The sequence below is a fragment of the Crotalus tigris genome, unplaced genomic scaffold (genome assembly GCF_016545835.1).
Source record: "Crotalus tigris isolate CLP2741 ecotype Arizona unplaced genomic scaffold, ASM1654583v1 scf7180000019264.1261149, whole genome shotgun sequence".
Taxonomy (NCBI): Eukaryota; Metazoa; Chordata; class Lepidosauria; order Squamata; family Viperidae; genus Crotalus; species Crotalus tigris.
In genome coordinates, this window is record NW_024097461.1 from 438998 (window position 1) to 459987 (window position 20990).

General features: G+C 38.1%; 2 protein-coding genes across 3 annotated transcripts in view; one reads left to right on the forward strand and one right to left on the reverse strand.

Annotated features, from left to right (window-relative positions):
• Nucleotides 1–20990, forward strand: part of SHC3 (SHC adaptor protein 3) — a 39349-nt gene that overhangs the window by 6537 nt on the left and 11822 nt on the right. For both annotated transcript variants that reach the window (XM_039361422.1, XM_039361421.1), the window contains 3 exons: nucleotides 11677–11747; nucleotides 16178–16241; nucleotides 19828–19947. In XM_039361422.1, coding sequence (XP_039217356.1) covers nucleotides 11677–11747; nucleotides 16178–16241; nucleotides 19828–19947 — 255 coding nt within the window. The remainder of the gene's footprint in view (nucleotides 1–11676; nucleotides 11748–16177; nucleotides 16242–19827; nucleotides 19948–20990) is intronic.
• Nucleotides 6928–20990, reverse strand: part of S1PR3 (sphingosine-1-phosphate receptor 3) — a 44497-nt gene continuing 30434 nt past the window's right edge. The window contains exons 2-3 of the transcript XR_005558873.1: nucleotides 9802–9872; nucleotides 6928–7882 (exon numbers count right to left, since the gene is read on the reverse strand). The gene's annotated coding sequence lies outside the window, so the exon portion shown is untranslated. The remainder of the gene's footprint in view (nucleotides 7883–9801; nucleotides 9873–20990) is intronic.

Below are 20990 nucleotides of genomic sequence, written 5' to 3' on the forward strand. Positions count from 1 at the left end.
TGATTTGCTGGTTTAAATTAATAAAAGATAAAAAATAAAAATGCAGGTGGTACTTACAACCAATTTTCTCTGATAAAGATAAATATATTTTGAAAACAGATATTCAGCAGGTTTATAGTCGAAATATATAAGGTGAAAGTACATTTTCTGAAAATAAAATTAAGCCAACTTTTTTTCAGCCTAATTTGCCATCTTAAACTCAGGGCCTTTTAAAAATAAATATAGAAAGATGCAATATTGCTGCTTATAATTGACAATGCCATGTATGGAGATACATCTAACACACATTAGACCTGTGTGATGGGATTTCTTCTGTTTTGTTTTGTTTTTTTCCATTTTTGCACCAGAAAAATCTATTTTACTTATGGCAAGTTCTAATTACAATTATGTTGGTCAAGATATTTTGTTGTCTGAGAATAGGAAATTATGTTTTTCAACTGTCTTATACCAACACTTACCAACTAATCAAGATGAGTAATTCCTAAAGCTATGCAGTTTGTCTTACAACTGATAGAAAATCCAATTAACATCTCTATTTATAAAAATATAACTAGATTATATTAAAAATAATTAACCATGCTTTCAAAGCCAGCCACCTGATTCTTTCAACCATTTTTGTTGGATACAGGTGACTATCAATAGAGAAAAATTTCTTTCTGTTGGCTTCCTTATTATCAAATTAAACAAGACAAGTCAACTTTTTGTTAATATATACACAACTAACAAATTTGTGTGTGAAATCTCTATATGTATGCGTTAAGATTCTATTGTTCAAGTTGACTTGTAAATTTAAAAAAGCAATTCAATCATTAGTCTTTGTTCAAAAGTTTCTTTTGATTTATTTACTGTGAAATTGCAGGAACTTTGTAAAATGCAAAGCTCCATTTTACAGCCACAGACACTGATCAGGAAATTAGCCAGAAACAATTTAAAACTATTTAAAGATGATCATAAAATAAAATGTTCTGATTCAGTCATGCAGTGGAATTCTAAAAAGCATCATGGTCTCTATGCATAGTGTTGTGTCCTGGGCCTGATGAGGGAACTCAGCAGATCCAGAAATGTTGCAAATGGTCCTGGGCAACCTAAAAGCTGCCCGGGACCAGACTGCCTGGCGCCCGACTACTATGCATGCGCAAGGCGCAAAGAAAGAGGGATTCTTATTGGCTGGACTGCCTGGGGGTTGGAAAACTATAAAAGGCCTGCATGCCTGTTTTGAAGTTGCTTGGAGTGGAGTTAAGGAGAAATAAAGAAGTTTGGTTTACAATGTGTCGTGCTTCAATGCCTCGAATCCTGAAACACAAAACATAGCATATGAAACAAATATGTTTCTCAGTGTTTTGGCATGGGAAGTTGATGTTTATCTTTGAGACAAGTGAAAAAATGCATTTAGGTGTAAATTTTAAAGTTTTCTTTTAAAAATATCCTTCATTGATGAAATGTATACTGGATTAATCATTTTACCTCTGGTAGTCTAACACAAAGCTTCAAAGGTTTTTCCTTTTCTTACAAGGTTTTAGCTGTCTTACTGAGGCATAGACATCAGATCTTAAACGTGATACTAAAATGGTGAAACATATTGTGACATTACAGTAATCATTCTACCTGTTTCTACTTTTGTTGTGATGTCACATGCAAGTAATAAGGTCTGGAGTTCATGTCACAACACTATACAAGCTTTTTAACAGTTCCCTTTTGCTCAGACCTTCTAGGTTATTTTGTGCAAAGCTACCTAGTGAATCTGTGACTCTGGAAATTTGGTGTGTTATCTTCTGGATCTTAAATTAGAGTTACAATCAGCAGTGATCTGACAGTGATCCAATTAGCTAAAAGCAATGTTGTTTGAAAGGATCAAAATTCTGACACAATCTGACTCTTTTTCTTAGTTTAAAATGGCTCCCTGTTCAGCAAAGGAATAGCACTCTCTCAGTAAAAGACTAGCAATATCTCAGGCTGACTTCAGGAGAAACTGGATCCCGTCTTAGAAATAGCAGTGGAAGACTGTGGCCTGTTGTAAAGATGAGAGAAGGATTTACATTCATAGCAGCTTAAATTGTCCAATAATAATAGGGCAAACCCAAGTTCTCAACTTCACCAACAATAACAGAAGGCATGCCAATGATAGAAATTGTGTTAAGAGTAGAGAGAAAATGTGACTTGAAAACTGGAACAGCTGAAGATGATTTTTACATATCTCAGCTTTGGGCTGAGGTGAGGTAAAGTCAACTTCACAGAGACAGTTACTGGAATATGTTTATGCTGCAGATAAAGGAATGTGAAAATAACAACAACAACAACAACAATAATAATAATAATAATAATTGCAGTTCTGGAAGCAGATATGGGATAACCCAAAGAAATACAACAAGGATGCGGCTTGGTTAAAAGAGGTGGATGCAAATAAAACAGAAGTTGAAATGAAAGAACTAGTAATAACAACAAAAATGGTAGAAAAAAGAGCAAGGAAAATCAAAAATTGGTCAGCACCAGGTGAAGATGAACTGCATGGATTTTGGTTGAAACATCTGTTATACACCCACTCATTGCCAAGCAGTTCAACAATATACTACAAGGAGGAGAAATTGAAAAGTGGCTAACAACTGGGAAAACCTACCTAATAATGAAAAATCCAGCAAAAGGGGCAACACCAGGCAACTACAGGCCAATTACCTGCTTACCAACAACTTTCAAATTACTAACTGGTGTGGTAGCTGATGCAGTACAACAGCATCTAGTTGAAAACAATCTCTTTCCACCTGAGCAGAAAGGAAACCGCCCCAATAGCAGAGGAACAAAAGATCAACTCCTAATAGACAAAATGATCTTGGAAAACTGCAAGAGAAGGAAGACCAACCTGAATGTGGCATGGATTGACTACAAAAAGGCATTTGACTCTCTGCCACATGACTGGATAATCAAGTGCCTAGAAATAACAGGAGTCAGTAAAAACATCAGAAAATTTGTGCAAAGATCGATGGCACAATGGAAGACACAGTTGCAGATCAATGGTGAGAGACTGGGAGAGGTTAATATCAAGAGAGGAATATTTCAAGGAGATTCATTATCACCATTACTATTTGTTATTGCACTGTTTCCTCTGTCAACAATACTGAATAACTCAGGACATGGCTATCAAACATCAAAAACATCTGCTAGACTATCCCATCTCCTTTACATGGATGATTTGAAGCTGTATGGAAAAACATCATCTGAAATAGAATCGCTGCTCAACACTGTCCATATATATAGCCAAGATATTGTTATGGAGTTTGGCTTGGACAAATGTGCCACACTTACTATCAAACAAGGAAAAATGGTGAAAACTGAAGGAATCAGGATGCCCCACGAAAATAACATTAAGAGTCTGGATGAGGAAGATTACTACAAATACTTGGGTATCCTTCAAGCTGACAACATCAAGCACACTGAAGTCAAGAAAAAGATTAGAGGTGAATACATCAAGAGAGTGAAGAAGATCTTAAAGTCCAAACTCAATGGAGGAAATACCATAAAGGCAATCAACATCTGGGCAATTCCAGTTATTAGGTACACAGCTGAAATAGTGGACTGGACTCAAGCAGAACTAAAAGCAATGGATAGGAAGACCAGAAAAATAATGACAATGAATCATGCCCTTCATCCACGCAGTGACATTGACAGACTTTATCTACCAAGGCAAATAGGTGGGCGTGGAATGCTACAAGTACATCAGATGGTTGAAGAAGAAAAAATGGTTTTGGAAGAATATCTGAAGAACAATGATGAAGATGCACTGAAATTAGTATATCAGGAACACTGCTATCATGTCCCCCTTGTCCTTCTCTTCATTAAACTAGACCAGGGGTGTCAAACTCAATTTCATTGAGGGCCACATCAGCATTGCTGTTGCCCTCAGGGGGCTGGGTGGGTGTGGCAAGGATGGGTGCGGCCTACTGGGTGGGCATGGATGGAGTGGGTGTGGCCTACTGGGTGGGCATGGCCAGCTCTACATTGTTGGCATCAGAGGTGCCTGTGGGGGCCTGGGCAAGAGTGGGACAGATCTGAGGGTCTCTGGCAGAAGGGGGTGGGACCAGGGCAAGTGTCAAGGCATGGTCCACTGGAGGAGTCTCACTGTTCCTCTCAGGCCATGCCGGGGGGGGGACTGGATGGTGGCACATGCTGCCCGGAGCCCTGGGCAGCAGAGGTCAAATGCCCAGCCCGGCCCTCAAGCATCCACGGCACCAAGCCCAGCCCCACTTCCCCAAGGGGGTGCCCAGCTGCACTTACCTCCTCCTCAAGGCTGCTGCTGCTGTGCTTGCTCTCCTTAGCCAGGTTGCTCATGATGGGTACAAGGGCAAAGTCAGAGGGAGGCCCATTCCCTCTCCATGTATCCAAAGCTTCCTTAGCAATAGGATGGGAGACCCCAGGATAGGCCAGGAGGAGGGAGCAAGGGGATGGTGAAAGGGCAGCAGAGCAGGACTAAGGCAGGACTTCCCTCAGACTCTCCCTCTCTTTCTTCCTAAGTACAGAGTGATAGGAAAATATTTGAAATGAGGGAGGGAGAAAAACAGGCAAGAAACGCCGCTGGGGAGGTGTCACCCTTCGTGAGGAATGAAGAAATGCACCATCGCCTGGAAGTGGCCAGCACATGGCCCTCACCTATTTCACATATCTGGCTTAGTGGGCTCTGGGGGAGGGGATGCCATGAGCAGTGTGAGAGTCAACATTACCTATGCAATGCCACCCAGCCCCCAGCCTGCCTGGTTTCGGCAGGCAGCAAGGCGCTCCTCATGGCGCTGAGAGGCTGAGCCAGGCGGTGCGAATCTGAAAAGAAGCACAACACTACCCAGCCCCCAGCCTGCCCAGTTTCGGCAGGCAGCAGAGCGCTCTCCTCACAGCACCCAGAGGTGCGAAGCTCACCAGCTTTGCACCTTGCTCCCTGCTGAAACTGGGCAGGCTGGGGCTAGGCAGCATTGCACTTCTCATCAGATTCGCGCCACCCAGCTCAGCTCTTGGCACTGTGAGGAGAGCGCCCCGCTACCTGCCGAAACTGGGTAGGCTGGGGGCTGGGCGTCATCATGCTTCTTTTTGGATCTGCACTGCCCGACTCAGCCTCTTGGCGCTGTGAGGAGAAGGCCCGGCTACCTGCCAAAACCCCTCTCCCGGAGCTCATCAAACCAGATATGTGAAGTAGGTGAGGGCCATTTGTTGGCCACTTCCAAGTGATGGTGCATTTCTTCATTCCTCACAAAGGGTGACACCTCCCCAGCATGCATCCAAGGGGCGGGGCCGACGTGACAGGAGCTGGTTCCTCGCTGTTTCCAGATGGCTTTGTGGAGCTAAGACTGAATGCGTTTCAGCATAGATGGCCACCACAAAATTGTACATTGGCTCCCTCACTGTTTCCAAGATGGCTTCGCGGGCCACATGAAACCACTTTGCGAGTTGCATCTGGCCCCCGGGCCTTGTGTTTGACATGTCTGAACTAGACATACCCAATTCCAGCAATCGTTACCTTATATGTTTTAGCCTCCAGTCCCCTAATCATCTTTGTTGCTCTTCTCTGTACTCTGTACTCTTCTCTGTACTCTGTACTCTTTCTCTGCACTCTTTCTAGAGTCTCAACATCTTTTTTACATTGTGGTGACCAAAACTGGATGCAGTATTCCAAGTGTGGCCTTACCAAGGCATTGTAAAGTGGTATTAATACTTCACATGATATTGATTCTATCCCTCTGTTAATGCAGCCTAGCACTGTGTTGGCTTTTTTGGCAGCTGCAGCACACTGCTGGCTCATATTTAAGTGATTGTCCACTAGGATTCCGAGATCCCTCTCATAGTTACTATACCTGTACATTTTGTTTTTCTTGCTTAAATGTAGAACCTTATTTTTTTCACCACTGAATTTCATTTTGTTGGATAGCGCCCCAGGTTCATATCACTTTCTGATACTTTGCTGGTTCTGAGTAGCATTTGATTCCATGGATGCAAACCAACTAGGGCTTGCCAATAACTTGCCACCATGGTGGAGTTTGCATGATGTTAGTTTACCTTAGAGTGCCAGGAAGTAGCACACATCAAGAACAGGGATTAACAATCCAGCTGCTAAAGCAGGGGTGTCAAACTGCCGCCTGCAGGCTGGATGCATCATAGCAAAACCACGCCCACCCCATTGCTGGCAATAGTAAAAAAGTCGCGATATATTGTGACATGTCACATGATGTTGCGAGTTTGATGCCCCTGTGCTAAAGAAACTTTTGGGAATTTTGATATTGCATCACCATTGAAACTACTGTGACTGATCTCTGTTCATTAGTGATGGAACAGAACCATGGTCTGACAATTTGATAAAATAAAAAGGGCTATAGGATATTATTGAAAATATGATGATAACAATTCCTTTAATTTATACAATAGTATTTTTAATTATTGCCAAAGACATAAATAATGAAGTGCAACACAATTAGAAAAAAAGGCATAAGGCAAAATATTTTAATTTGAGAGCTGCTCTAGAATTAGACTGCAGCTGACTTCACAAATAAAATGTAGTATGACTCTTTCTTAGTATTTTTTTTAATAAAAAAATTTATTTTCCATTTATTCATCATACAAAATACAATTCACAAGATAAAATAAATTCATAACCATTGGTACTGCCTGCCCATTCCCCCCAGGCCGCGTCCACCCTCTCTAGTACCTTCCCTACTTCCCTCCTCTTTCTCTCCTCCCCTCTTACTCTCTTCCCCTCCCCTTCTCCTCTTACCATCCTACTTCCTCCCTGCACCTTCCTCCCCTCTCATCCCTCTCAAACACATGAACGCAGCACAGGGGAAATGCCCAAGCAGCACCCTTCTCACAAACCACCATATCTATATTATCCTTACCCACCCACTCACCCACCCAGCCACCCTCAACCCTCCCCCCCTCACTTCCCAGAGCAGAGTACAGGGTTATTAATGAGAAAGTTAACAATAAAAAAAAGAAAAGAAAAAAGACTCTTTCTTAGTATTAATGAGGAATTTCTGAGCAATAAAACACAATTTTGATTAGTTTAAGGAGGATTTATCGAAACATCCTACTCCTGGACTCTGCTCTGGGTATTTACATTTTCTGAACCATTTCTTATCAAATTATGGTTGCTTTCCATAGTTTTCATCTGGAAATAAAAGCATATTCACTACATACATTAATGAGAAGTATATATTAGAAATATTAATATTTGTGATCGCACATTTAGTAAAATTCTGTATCTGTGCAAATGGTATTAAGGGTTAAGAAATCTTAGCTGCTTTTTTCTTTATTTTTGGAATACACTAGCGAGCATATAGGGACATTCTCAGTTCTATTTCATTAGATTTTTGTCAGGCCGAAGGAACCAGAACGACACTAAAAATTAATCAGGACAGTATTTTTATTGCTACTCGCCTATTTACAAAAATCTCACCAGACCAGCTGCATTCACTACAGAACAACTCGGTAAACATTCCAAGGTTTGGAGAGGGTGTCTGCTTTCTATTGCTTCCTCCCCTTTCGTGATTCCAGACTAGCCGGTCTCTTAACTCTTCCCTCCAACTCCACAACAGATTTGCAGCAATAATGAAGACCACCGAGATAGTGATACTGTAAAATAATTGTTATTTTCTCATCAGGAAAATAGCCCCAAATAAAATTGTACAACATACTGTACCAGTAGTCCTCAACTTGCGACTATTCGTTTTACGACGGTTCAAAGTTATAAAGGTGTTGAAAAAGGTGACTCGTAAGTGGTCCTTGCAGTTATCACCATCAGAGTCCTTGCAGTCTCACGACTGTGATTCACGCACTCGGCAACCAGCATGTATTTACCATGGTTGCAATGTCCTGGGCTCACATGATCGCCATTCGCGTCTTTCCCTGAGGGTTTCTGACAAACAAAAGTAATATGGGAAAGCCAGATTAATGAGCACAGCCCCCCCCTCCCAAGGTTATAAGACAGGGCATGACTCGATGATCAAAAAGGCTTAACAATGGAAGTTCCACTCATAATTATGGCCACAATTCAAGGACCACCTGTAATATAAAATTAATAATGATAAAAGCATGCTTATTGGAATGGGATCTAAGATCAGGAAAATAAAGACTTAGGAGGAAAAGAGATCAACTTTAATAGGTCTTGTGTTGCTATTCACCAAAATATTATCATGAGTAGATTATTATGTTTTATGCTACTCTTCCCATAAGGATCTCAGGTCAGTATAGATAATTCTTAGCTCTTATAATAATTCAGTAAAAGCTTGAGTGCACATTTTGAGTAAATGAAGTTTTTTTTTTTTTTAGTTTGGTGACCAAGCATCTGGGTGGGGTAGGAGTTAAAAAAGTCAAAATGACTTTATGTGCATGGTAAGACTTTTTTTACTTCTTCCTGTGGATACCCCTGCAAAGGCAGAGGAGGTATATCCTAATATCACATCAGTGGGTGTAGCCTTCTCCCCTACTTTTTCATTTTTAGTTTAATTTTATTTCTGTGTTTTAGAAAATCCAACTGTGAACCTGATTTGCATAACTACTACTGTATCTGCCTCTGTTCTCTGTTATTACTTTCCCAAATGGGTAAGAGCTATTATATATTTTCAATAATGTAATTAATTCCTTCTGTTTATTTTTTATTTTTAATATATTAAAACTTAAAATTTCTCTTTAATTCTTCTGTTTAAGTAATTAAATTTTATCTATTTATATTGTAATTTTGATTTGAAAATCTAAGAATAATAAAATGCAATCATGCAGAGTTCTGCTACCTTAAAAATAAATTTCAATCAAATGTAACAGAATATTTATAGAGCTTCACACACTGATGCTTCACACATAAAAATACCTGAAACAAAACGTATTCTTAGCCCTTATTCATATGCAATTAATATCCTGGATTTTTTTTTATGAAGCCAGTTCTGTTTTATGATATTGCTATACACATAATCAGTTCAACATGAATAACTATTGGCAAGTTCTCAAAAACAGGCTTATTTTTCCCAGCTAAAAGTATTAAGCAGCCGTAGTGAAACAGATTGTATTCAGACAGGCATGAAGTTAAATGTGCCTATATAAGAAATGTCTAATTCTGCAAGGTTATTTTTAGAATATTGGCTGACTGGCAAACTACCAAACTTAGGGGAGGAGTTTGGTGCTAGTTTTAGAAGCAGCTATGAAAATGCTATTTTCATGATTTAAAAAATGCAAGAATAGTACCTATATATATATTGCATTTTGTTCAGGCCCTATCTCATATTTGGGGATGTGGCGAATTTCTTACAGAATTTAGTACCTGCTCTTTGCATGTTTTTTCCTATCCCAGTCATCATTTTTGCAGACTTCTACATAATCACTTTCATTTCTTCAGCAAGACAATTTTATGTATTTTTATACACGCACACTTTCTTATGGCATTTATTGATGGCCAATTTCATAAGTATCAGTACTCATTCTATCTTGCTTCCTTAAAATTCCAGGATTCCCCCAATAACCCAAAATGTCAGATTATTTGTGAATGTTACTCAGGAATATCTATATTTCTAATTGATTTACATAACATGCTGAACCGCTCAGGTAAATGTATTTACCATCTATGCAAGTTGAAATCATAAATGCTATAAAAAGCGTGTTTGTGTACATATGTGACTCTATACACCTTTGTTTGAATCAGTTTAAAGCCTCACTCAAATCTAAAGTAAATAAGGAGGGCTGGGTTTTGGAATAGTCACTTTTTCTCAGCCCTAGGAAGGGAGACAATGGCAAACCTAAACTACTCAGGTCTGTTTACCAATAAAGCCTGTATTGTATGCTTACCTCTGGTATGGGGAAAGAGTGGTCAGATTAGCCATTAAATTGCACAGGTTCAGGTCAGAAGCGAAAGAAGTCTGAAATGAAAGAAGAAAATAACAGAGTTGGAAGGGACCTTGTAGATCATATAGTCCCATGGTGGCGAACCTATGGCACGCGTGCCACAGGTGGCACACATAGCCCTCTCTGTGGACACGCGCACCATTGCCCCAGTCCTAGGCCTTCAGCTGGGTTTTATAAAACCTTTTCGCTTTAGGCCTCTGCCACCATGTGCAAAAAAAAAAAAGGTTCAATCAATCAATCAATTTCAACTTCTACGGGGAAAAAAAATCTCACAAAGTTGGGGGTTTTGGGTTGCAGTTTGGGCACTCGGTCTCTAAAAGGTTCGCCATCAGAGATCTAGTCCAACCCCCCACCCAAGCGGGAGACCCGACACTATTTCTGACAGTTGGCAGTCTCTTCTCGAAAGCTTCCAGTGATGAACCTCCCACAACTTCTGAAGGCAAACTGTTCCATTGGTTAATTGTTCTCACGGTCAGAAAATTTCTTCTTATTTCTAGGGTGAATCTGTCCTTGATCAGTTTCCATCCATTATTCCTTGTCTGGCCTTCAGGTGTTTTGGAAAATAGGCTGATCTCCTCCTCTTTGTGGCAGCCCCTCAAATACTGGAACACTGCTATCATGTCTCCCCTGGTCTTTCTCTTCAGTAGACTAGTCATGCCTAGTTCCTGTAACTGTTCTTCATATATTTTAGCCTCCAGTTCCCTAATCATCTTTGTTGCTCTTCTCTGCCCTTTTTCTTGAGTCTCAACATCTTTTTTATAGTGTGGTGACCAAAGGTGGTTGCAGAGAGAGAAGGAAGAGATGAACCCCCCCCAAATTTTAGCATAATCCTAGAAGGTCCATTACAAAAAAACATACAAAGCAAGTCTTTTAGACAAAGAAAGAGGACAAAAGTGCTGAGTCCCTCTGCCAATTATGTCTGCATGTATTGCCCCCAATGGTCAATAGATTTATTGGTGCAGAAAACTGGTGCATGCAAAGTTGAATTCCAACCATTATCCCTCTATATTCAGCATCCCAGCAACTGGCCCAAAGTTGTTTACTGACTGAAATATCTGGACCAGGCAAAAGATGTTTGTGGCCAGGAAATTTACAGCTGCCTTCTATTTCTTTTCCAGCAAAGACAGGAGAAATTGGCCAGACCTTATTATGATCACTTAGTCTAATTTAAATATATCTACACAGCTGTCGAATTGTTAATAGCCAGTTAGCCTTTCTACCGTCAAATCTAAATTCTCGTGCACATGTGATGGTGTATAAACACTCATGAAAAGAACCTGAAACAGTCTGCATAGCCTCTGATGCTTTTCACAATTTGAGGGTCGTGCGTGCGGCACAGGATATATCTTCACACAGTACACACAAATGATATTGTGTATGCAAATTTTCTCATTCTTTTCTTGCACAGCTATTATGCACTTATGTGTAGCATCAAATTAAATTGTAAGCATAAGGGACTTTCTGCTGCATTAACTAACTATGCAACCTAGACTAATAATAGTATGCTTAAAAATGTGTACGCATGCTAATGAAAGGGCCTTTTGTGTGGCTTCTAACCTAACAGGAAAAAACAGAAAGGGTTCCAATTTTTTTTAAAGGATTGCTGCTGTATATATAGGTGAAAAAAATAATAAGAAGAAAGGGGGTGTTGGGATTTACTATACATCCTTAGCAAGCCATTTTGATGGACTATTTGTTGGAAAAGAGATATACCGTAAATAAAACCGACAACCTCCATCTATCAAAGTGTGAGTATGGATTATGCTAGACAAAGTTTATTTCAGTTATACTTATACACAGACTTTTTTCTCTTTGTAGTATTTGGGATGTATAGAGGTCTTGCGGTCCATGAAATCTCTGGATTTTAATACTAGAACACAGATTACAAGGTAAGATGATATGTTCTACGTACATTCCCATCCCTGTATTTTGAATCAGGTACAATTCACTCGAAGGAGACAAGAGCAATAGTGCAGAGTGCAGGCTGCTGCTGCTGCTGTTGATAATTATATGTAAGTTTGTACACATAACAAATGTTATTAGATATCTGCTCTGTCTTAAAATACTGAAAATATAAAACTATTTATGGCCATACCATATAGCATATAAAATTAATTGTTTATGGATATACAATATGGCCTATAAATGATTGACATATTCTTGGACAGTGTCTTCAGGGACTATTCTACTTCGGCTAGTGGGAAGTCCAAACACTTGCTTCCTCTGTACTCACCAGGTCTATGAGCTGATCTCCAACTCAGAGACCTAGCAGTGGAGCAGCAGTGGTTGTGGGGTTTGTAGGGAAAAGATGAAGGATGAAGCAAGCCACTTTGTAGCACAACCTCATGCCCACTATCTCTATCTCTTGTTTGGGATTCTTTTGAACATGAATTTTGCACCAAGAGAATTAAGCTCATGTTTAAGAGTTGCACAGTGAAGCAGCAGAGAGAAACAGAAAGGGAGATGGAGGGCGATGGCTTTGCAGGATCCCTTCATTGAGCCTGTCCACTGTTGTTCTGACTAATCCTACAGATCTAACTATCTGAAATGCGGTGATTGGTAGGTGATTTTCCAGTCACTTGGAGATATTGAGAAGAGTGCAGATGGTAACCTTTTCTGAGTGGAAAATTAGGATATCAACCCTATGAGCTAGCAACTGAAATTGGCCGTGGGGAGAATATACCCTGCACAGCTTTACTTTTTGGCTTTCTCACAGAGGAAATATAATAGGAGAGCTGTGTTAATCTATGTTGCAAAAAAACAGGAGTTTGGTGGGATTCTTCTGCTGACTAACAAATTTAATAACAGCAATAAGCTTTTGTGAAATGCAGCTCAGTGTTTTATTTGAGCTATGGGAAAATGTCCTAAGCTGGAAAAGGCTGCTTTATGTACAAAATTTCAAATAAATAACACAGTATGTCAAGTTAAGATTGTTTTATTTGACTCTATTTTGTCATGTGAAATGTTTCTTAAGGTAGGAAATATTGTAACTAGTATATTGTTTGAGTCTAATCTTTAAAGCATACTGCTGTAAATTTTGAATCAATGTTTTCAACGTAAAATATATTTGCACCATTTCTCAGAACATTTTTTCAATACAATTTCTGTATAGTTTCAAATCTGTGATTGATTCTATAAATCCACAAGAGTATATATATTTGAAAGTGAGGATGTGCTGTTATAAATCTGGAGGATATAATAATTTCTGTGGAAAAGCCTTGTGTCTATCACTTGGGGAAAACAATAGGTTTCCTAAATAGTAAGTTGAAACTATGGTAATATTGAATAACAGACACTGGGTCCGTTGTGAATATACGAGGGCAATTTGGAAATAAATCTCTGTTTGGCTATCAATTATAGACACTCACAGATACAGAACTTTTATTATAGACATTAGAAAACTACAACATTACATTACTTTCTGACATAATCGCCATTCAGATTGAGGCACTTGTCATAATATCTTACAAGGTTTTAAATTCCTTAGTAATAGTCTCTTGATGCCAAATCTGTGCTATGGTGAGGTGATCAAAAACATCCCAACGGAACTGCTTCAAAAGTCCTTGGGTGCGTCTAGCGTTGTGTGAGTGAGCATTATCGTGAACCAACACCACACCAGAAGTGGTGCCATAGAAAATCCCACCAAATGTGAAGATGCCAAAGGAGTTCTGCTAGTGAAGTTCATGGAGTGTGGTTCGACCATCAATTCAGAAGTCTACTGTGAAACATTACGAAAACTCAGACAAGCCATCTATAACAAGCTTCGGGGCATGCTGACTTCCGGTGTGATGTTGGTTCATGATAATGCTCGCCTACACACTGCTAGATGCACCCAAAAACTTTTGAAGCAGTTCCGTTGGGATGTTTTTGATCACCCTCTCGTAGCCCAGATTTGGCACCAAGTGACTACTACTAAGGAATTTCAAACCTTGTAAGACGCTATGACAAGTGTCTCAATTTGAATGGAGATTATGTCAAAAAGTCAAGTAATGTTGTAGTTTTCTAATGTATATAACAAAAGTTCTGTATCTGCGAGTGTCTGTCATTGATAGCCAAATGGAGGTTTATTTCTGAATTGCCCTCCTATGTATTGAAAAGTACATAATGCTACCTAAATAAATCAGTTTTAAGAATTATTTATTACAGTAGCTTATTAATAATATCTGATTTAATATTTTGAGCCCAATTTTGAGGGCATTAAGTTAGGTTTGAACTTGTCTTAAAAATCATCATTATATGTGAATAAATAGCTAGACATATGCCATAATATATAAGGGATAGATAAAGAAGAAGGAAAGAAAGAAGGAGAGATCTTACATGTGCATTGTTCTACCTTCTTTGCTCCAATAGCCATATTAGTAATTGGTTGGAAATCCTTTTCTAGCTAAGTGGTCAGTTTTGATCAAGAAAGCAAGATATACGGTATCATAAACATTTATTCATAAAAGAATTAGGGACCTCTTTTCCCTAACATATTCTCTTCTGGGAATGCTTGTCAGCTGTGGAAATCAGGAAATAGAAGTCCAATGGTCTTCAGATGAAGACAGCACCAACTTGAGGAAGGCTTATCCATTGCTTCAAAGGTGTTAACAAATGCAAACCAGCATTTAATCCCATTTTTGCCATACTTTTTTAAAAGCACTTTTAAGCAGATTTTGATAATCTGGTGTTTCCAGATAAAGGTTTTGTCAGCTAGTCATCTTGTTGCATTCAGAGAATGTGAATAAGAAGTTGCTTTTTATATTTTTCTATTTATAACCCACTCAGTCTTTCCCACTTTTTCTTTTGCTATTTTTTTAAACAATAATTTACTTCTGCTAGGCTAATCTGGATTTTTATCATCTGATTTGTTGCCATAGGCAGAAAGGATAAGAGGTGCCAATTGTTCCTCCTGATTATCTGTTATTTTTTCTATGCTGAGTATAAAGAAGTCACCTTGTTCCTGCTTTGCCCAGCAAACAAACAAACAAACAAACAAAACTCCCAGAATGCAGTGTTCTTCTTCTTTTCTTTCTTATAGAATCCTTGCACTTCCAGTCTCAGCATAGGGAGCAGCTAGCAAAGGAAAGAATGCTAGCAACTATTATGTCATGCCCTATGAAACAACAATTGTGCAGCTGCTGAAACAGAATCCAATTTAGGGAATCTGCCTCATGTATCATCTTCACAGACTTCTGGTCTATTCTTAAGCCTTCTCCCAGGCACTAAATTATTTTAAAAGCCCTAAATATCTTACGGTCAAGTTTCCAGAAACATAGTCTCTTCTGTATTATGTAATATTGCCTTTCAACAATCATAGAATTTCCCAACGAGTTCCTGATAGTAATAAAAAATACTGTCTTGGCAATATTGTAGATGAAAAACACAAAAGCAACTGTACTCCTGAAAAAGGCTTTGGATACATCACACTTGTAATGAAATCTTCTCTAAACCATGCTAAACAGAATGATTTCTCAGGGAGGTAGGGCTGAGTTCCTGATTCTTGTATGTGGTCATTCGACATCAGGGATTGTTCTGCCTCAGCCCTAGTCTTCCTGTGTCTATAGCACACTACCAACAACCGTTTTTGTCTATGGAACTATGAAGGCTATTCAACACTAAAATTTTATTTTACATTATATTTCATTTTATTTTATTTCAATCATAGATCAGCGTACAACTAATAATCTTAACAGTCACTCTAAAACAGAAGTAAATGTTAATACTGAGAAGTCTTTTTCTGCAGCAGAGCATTCAAATGACCTTGACATCATATTGAATAAGAGTTTATTTGACCCGATTTGACTGTGAAGGATTGTGATCTGTTTTGGTGCTAGTGTTCATTTAAACCAAAAACTTCAAGAAAATGAGAATTAAGAGTTGGCAGAGTTTGCCGTGTATTTATTCAGACTATTTGCATTGATTCATAATAAATTTTCATAATAAATGTTTTAGGTATTGAAGTGCCTGTTACATCTAACCTAAAATCAATCTCATTGACTCCAGAAACCCCCCAAATATATTTCAGGTAGAAGGAAAATCCATGCATTAAAATATATATTATGCTATTAACTCACATTCCTCTAGGAGAATTTGCTGTTTGAGTCATCCAGTTGTTCCTATTAGCACAATTAATGCTATCTATGAAATTGTCAAAATATACAATATTTCAACTGCCTAATATCATACAATGCTAATTTAACTTCAGATTTTTCTGCAGATTCTTATATACATAAATGTCATAAGGAACCAATTTAGATTTTCAAGCACTGTTCGTAAAAATTAATGAAGAAAAATAGCATAAGCATTTGCTTTTGACATCGTATTTCATCTTTTTTAGAGAAGCAATTGGCCTTGTTTGTGAAGCTGTGCCAGGAACCAAAGGAGCTTTTAAAAGAAGAAAGGTAGTAATCTTAATTACTTATTTATTACCACTATATTGTTGTCCAACCATCATGTCCTTCTTCAATTTTATCTATGAAAAATGTCCCAAAATTAACCAGTCAGCTTCTGTGGATCAGGACAGACATGAACTTGAGTCTTTTCAGTCCTAGAACATCTTCACCATCAGATGGAACTGCTGTCTTGTTTCTTTATTAATTTATATTGATTCTACCCAAGATAATGGGATACGAATAATTGATAAGCACTAAGTATGTTTATGTTTAGTTTTTTTTGTACAAACATATATAAGAACTTAAGCAGGATAGGGGAAGAAGAATTAACTTTTTATTTACATTTGTATTTTGACTTCTGGTGACTACATGGATAAATTTATCCAATTTTCTCGGCAACATCTTTGGAAGTAGCTTGCTACTGCCTTCTTCCTAAGATTGAAAGAGAGTAGTTGGGTTCTACACCTAAAGCAGGACTGGAACTTGCATCTTATTGTTCCTTGCTCGGTGTATTAACCGGAATTAACCAGAGTTAAAGATTAACCATTAGACCAGTGTTTCCCAAACTTGACAATTTTAAGGCATGAGGACTTTAACTCCCAGAATTCCACAGCCAGCAACGCTGGCTGTGGAATTCTGGGAGTTGAAGTCCTCATGCCTTAAAATTGTCAAGTTTGGGAAACACTGCATTAGACCAAATTGGTTTTCAGTCCAGATGACTACTAGATGACTGTGAAGAGACACAGAAAATTTTAAGTCTTGCCATTTAACAACCTAGCAGCTGTCTAGGGGCATCCCAGACTTGGTAGTCCTAACCTGACTATCATAAAATTATCTATCCCGAAGCTACTCTTGATCCTATTTTATAGATTAATATTAGTTAATGCTCTAAGGAGAGTATTATTTTAATAGATCGGAGCACACACAGTTCTTTTTTTACCAAATGCTCTATTGCAGATGGAACCACGTTAAGAAAAAGACAAAGTAGAGTATCTTTCTATGTAATTTTTAGCTTTTCACAGGCATGATATTTTTGTATCAAGAACTGTTGTGCTAGGTTACATTCAATGTGTGTATCTATCATAGCATTGCGACATGATAGAGCTCCTACTTTTCTTTACATGGATAAAGTAACTCATGGATACTTCAGTTCAAACATTGCTACTAATTTACATATACCTATATAATTATTTATCTGCTGTTCTTGTTCAGATTGTATTAAGCACAATGGGCTTGAGGCAGTTAGGAACATTAAACATGTAAAGTGAGAGCTGTATTAAAGCTCTAAATAGAAATAGAAAATTGTCACAGCATGTGTGAACTTTCCTCTTCACAAAATGTTCTTCCATTGATCTATGTTTTGTATTAAGGTTTCATCTCTAGCATTTCAGATTTCTCCTGGTTTATTATTTTAACAAAGGTGGTTTATTATATTTGTTAACATTCTTATTACGTTTTTTGACTGAAGACAAATAGGTTTCTGAATAGGTACCGCATTTTTTATGATCCTAATTGCTACAGGGTGGGTTAATGATCATATAAATATGTGCACACACAATACACATTAAATGCACATAAATGTAATAAATATAAATATGGCCTAGTTATTTCAGGGACCATCTATCTCCTGAGGTTTGTGTCCATCCTGTAAAATTAAGCAGAGTATAGCAATCCAATCATCATACATGGGATCTGCCACTCAGTCTAAGTTGTAGTCCTTGGAGAAGAATGAGGTTTAAAGGGCTAGTTTAGATAAGGCCAGAGTATAGGCCATGTGAAACTCTGAGGAAATATTCTTACCAAAGGGCAGAACCAGAAACAAAAAAAAGTCCATTTCAAGAACCTCATCAGTTGACACTTTTAATTGATGGAACCAAAAGGATGCAAACTCTGCTCAGTTTTACAGGATGTGCACAAACTTCAGGAAATCAAATTTATCTTGAATACTTGGTGATATCTACAATAATCTGGAGGTTTTGTCTACATTGTTACAAATATGTAAAAGATACATGCCTATCTCTTGTCTACAACTTAATCTAACAATAGTTGTGGATATCCTGGGGGAATCATTGGATAATGTTTAATTCAGACATTTTGAGAAATCAACTGTTTGGAATGGATTCACCTATCTACTTGGTGGGATAGCTTCCCTCTTGAAGAATTAAGTGTAAAGTTGAGAATTCTCTTGAGCTTGCTACTATAGTCAATAGCCTGGATGGTAGAAGTTATAAAAATGTCTTTTATTAGTTAAGGACAACATAGCAGTTATCACACTGTTTGAAACTGTAGGAACTAGTCATTTGTAACTCATCTCTACTTATCACTAAACTGAAATAATGTTTTGCCCTACACTGTAGTTGCTTTGAATCTAGGTCAAAAACTCACAAACACCTCAATGTGAATGAAAGAACAACGAAATGAAATGGGTTAGGTTTGGTTAGAAGGTGAGTTAAAGAAGTGAACACTAATTAAACATTCTACCCAGTTTTACAGGACAGATACAACCTTCAGGAGATAGATGGTCCCTGAAATAACTAGGCCAGGGGTAGGCAACCTTGGTTCTTTTATGACTCGTGGACTTCAACTCCCAGAATTCTTGAGCCAGCATGGCTGGCTCAGGAATTCTGGGAATTGAAGTGCACGAGTCATAAAAGAGCCAAGGTTGCCTACCCCTTAACTAGGCCATATTTATATCTATGCACATTTAGATGCATTTAATGTGTATTGTGTGTGCACATATTTATATGATCATTAACCTACCCTCTAGCAATTAGGATCATAAAAAATGCAGGGCCTATTCAGAAACCTATTTGTTTTCAGTCAACAAAAGCGTTCTCTAAAAAGTAGTTCTCGATTTATAACCACTCCTTTAATGACCATTCGAAGTTACAACAGCACTGAAAAAAGTGACCTGTGACTGTTTTTCATACTGACAGCCATTGCCACATCCCCACAGTCACATGTCAGGTGCTTGGCCACTGGCTCACATTTACGACAGTTGCAGCGTCCCAGGGTCATGTGATCACCTTTTGCGACCTTCTGACAAGCATAGTCAGTGGGGAAGCCGGATTCATTTAACAACCAAGTTACTAATTTAAAACCGCCGTGATTCATTTAACAACCATGGCCAGAAAGGTTGTAAGTGGGCAAAATTCACTTAACAATTGTCTCGCTTAGCAACATAAATTTTGGGCTCAGTTGTAATCGTAAGTCAAGGACTACCTGTAAATGCTTTTTGAAAACCAATAATAAAAAATCTTAAACAGGGTTTAAGATTTGCAATCCTGCAAATTCTCACCAGCAATCCGGGTTACTGGGCACCAGTCATTCACACAGTGGTGTCTCACCAGAAAAGGTTGCTATTCCAATTTTAAAACTGTTTCTTCCATTTCTCAGTTGTACAACATGGGATCCATTTTTCTTCTTTATCGTATTTTCTCTTTCTTTTAAATCAGTATTTAAAGCATCATCACACTGTTGATTAAAATGTCACATTCTTGACTATTAAATTTTAGGGGTGACAATTTATTCAGCAGGATTCAGAGGGTATCAAATGTGGATAGAGTACTGAAACACATGCATTTTACTTTTCCAGCCACCAAGTAAAGCTCTCTCTAATATCCTGGGGAAGAGCAATCTTCAGTTTGCTGGAATGAACATCAGTCTGAATATATCCACTAGCAGCTTAAATCTGATGACTCCTGACTGCAAACAGGTTGGTATTTCATCATCCCTATTCTCTCTTTTTAAACTCTGATGGTTATTGTGAGAAAGTTCTTAATACTCACAATTGTTAAACAAAAGTTAATACTTGAATAGTCCAATTCGTTTCAGTAAAAATACAGGTACATTAACAGATGTGTATAACTCAAGAGGTAGTTTCTTCCATTTGAACTCACCACTAATTGAGATCATTTTCCAGTTCCCACCACCACCGCTTCCACTCGCTGCAGATGTAAAATGGGTAATGATCAGAGATATTTCTTTGCATAGTTATTGTTATGCTATTTTCAAGTTGTATATTCATTTTGTATGTTGTTAGATGACCTGCTTTAGATATTTAAAGGGTTTTTTTTATTTTCAGTTAGAAAAGAGAAATGTAAATGTTTTAAAGAAATGGATATGTACACCTTTTTTGGAACTTGATCTTAAAACCATAAATACAAAAGAACTCATATTGGAATGAAAGAAGAGAATAATTTAGCTTTTTAGTACTTCTAAAACTTCAGCCAGAGACCCGTGTTACAAATTTTACACAGCATTGTGATGCTACTTTGGTGGTTTAAAGAGAAAGGACTGGGTGTTTATCAGTATAGAAAACAATAGGGTACAGCTATGTAAACCATGGCTAGGGATGAGACAAGAACAGTGTCATGGGGACAGGCATTAAGCTGGGACTGTAAACTCTTTGCACTGATTCTGGAAGTATCTAATAATGAAAGGCTCTCTGTAGATTAAGAGCCATATTGGAATAAAAAATGAAAGTTAAAAAAAGTTGGGAAGGCAAGGCAAGGCAAGGCAAGGCAAGACATTAGCTTTCATTGCCAAATTCCAGGTTCACATCTGAAAGTCTCTTGAAGATCTTACAGAATTGTCATTTGAATATACTAATGGAGGTGTAGAGATGCACAAAGTTTGTCACTGATACCCTTGTATTTCTAATTTGGGTTCTGATTTTACATGCTCAAGAACACAGCTGGGAAAAAAAAGGAAAACTAACATTCTGTGTATCTTACACATTGTATTTTCTTAACTCTG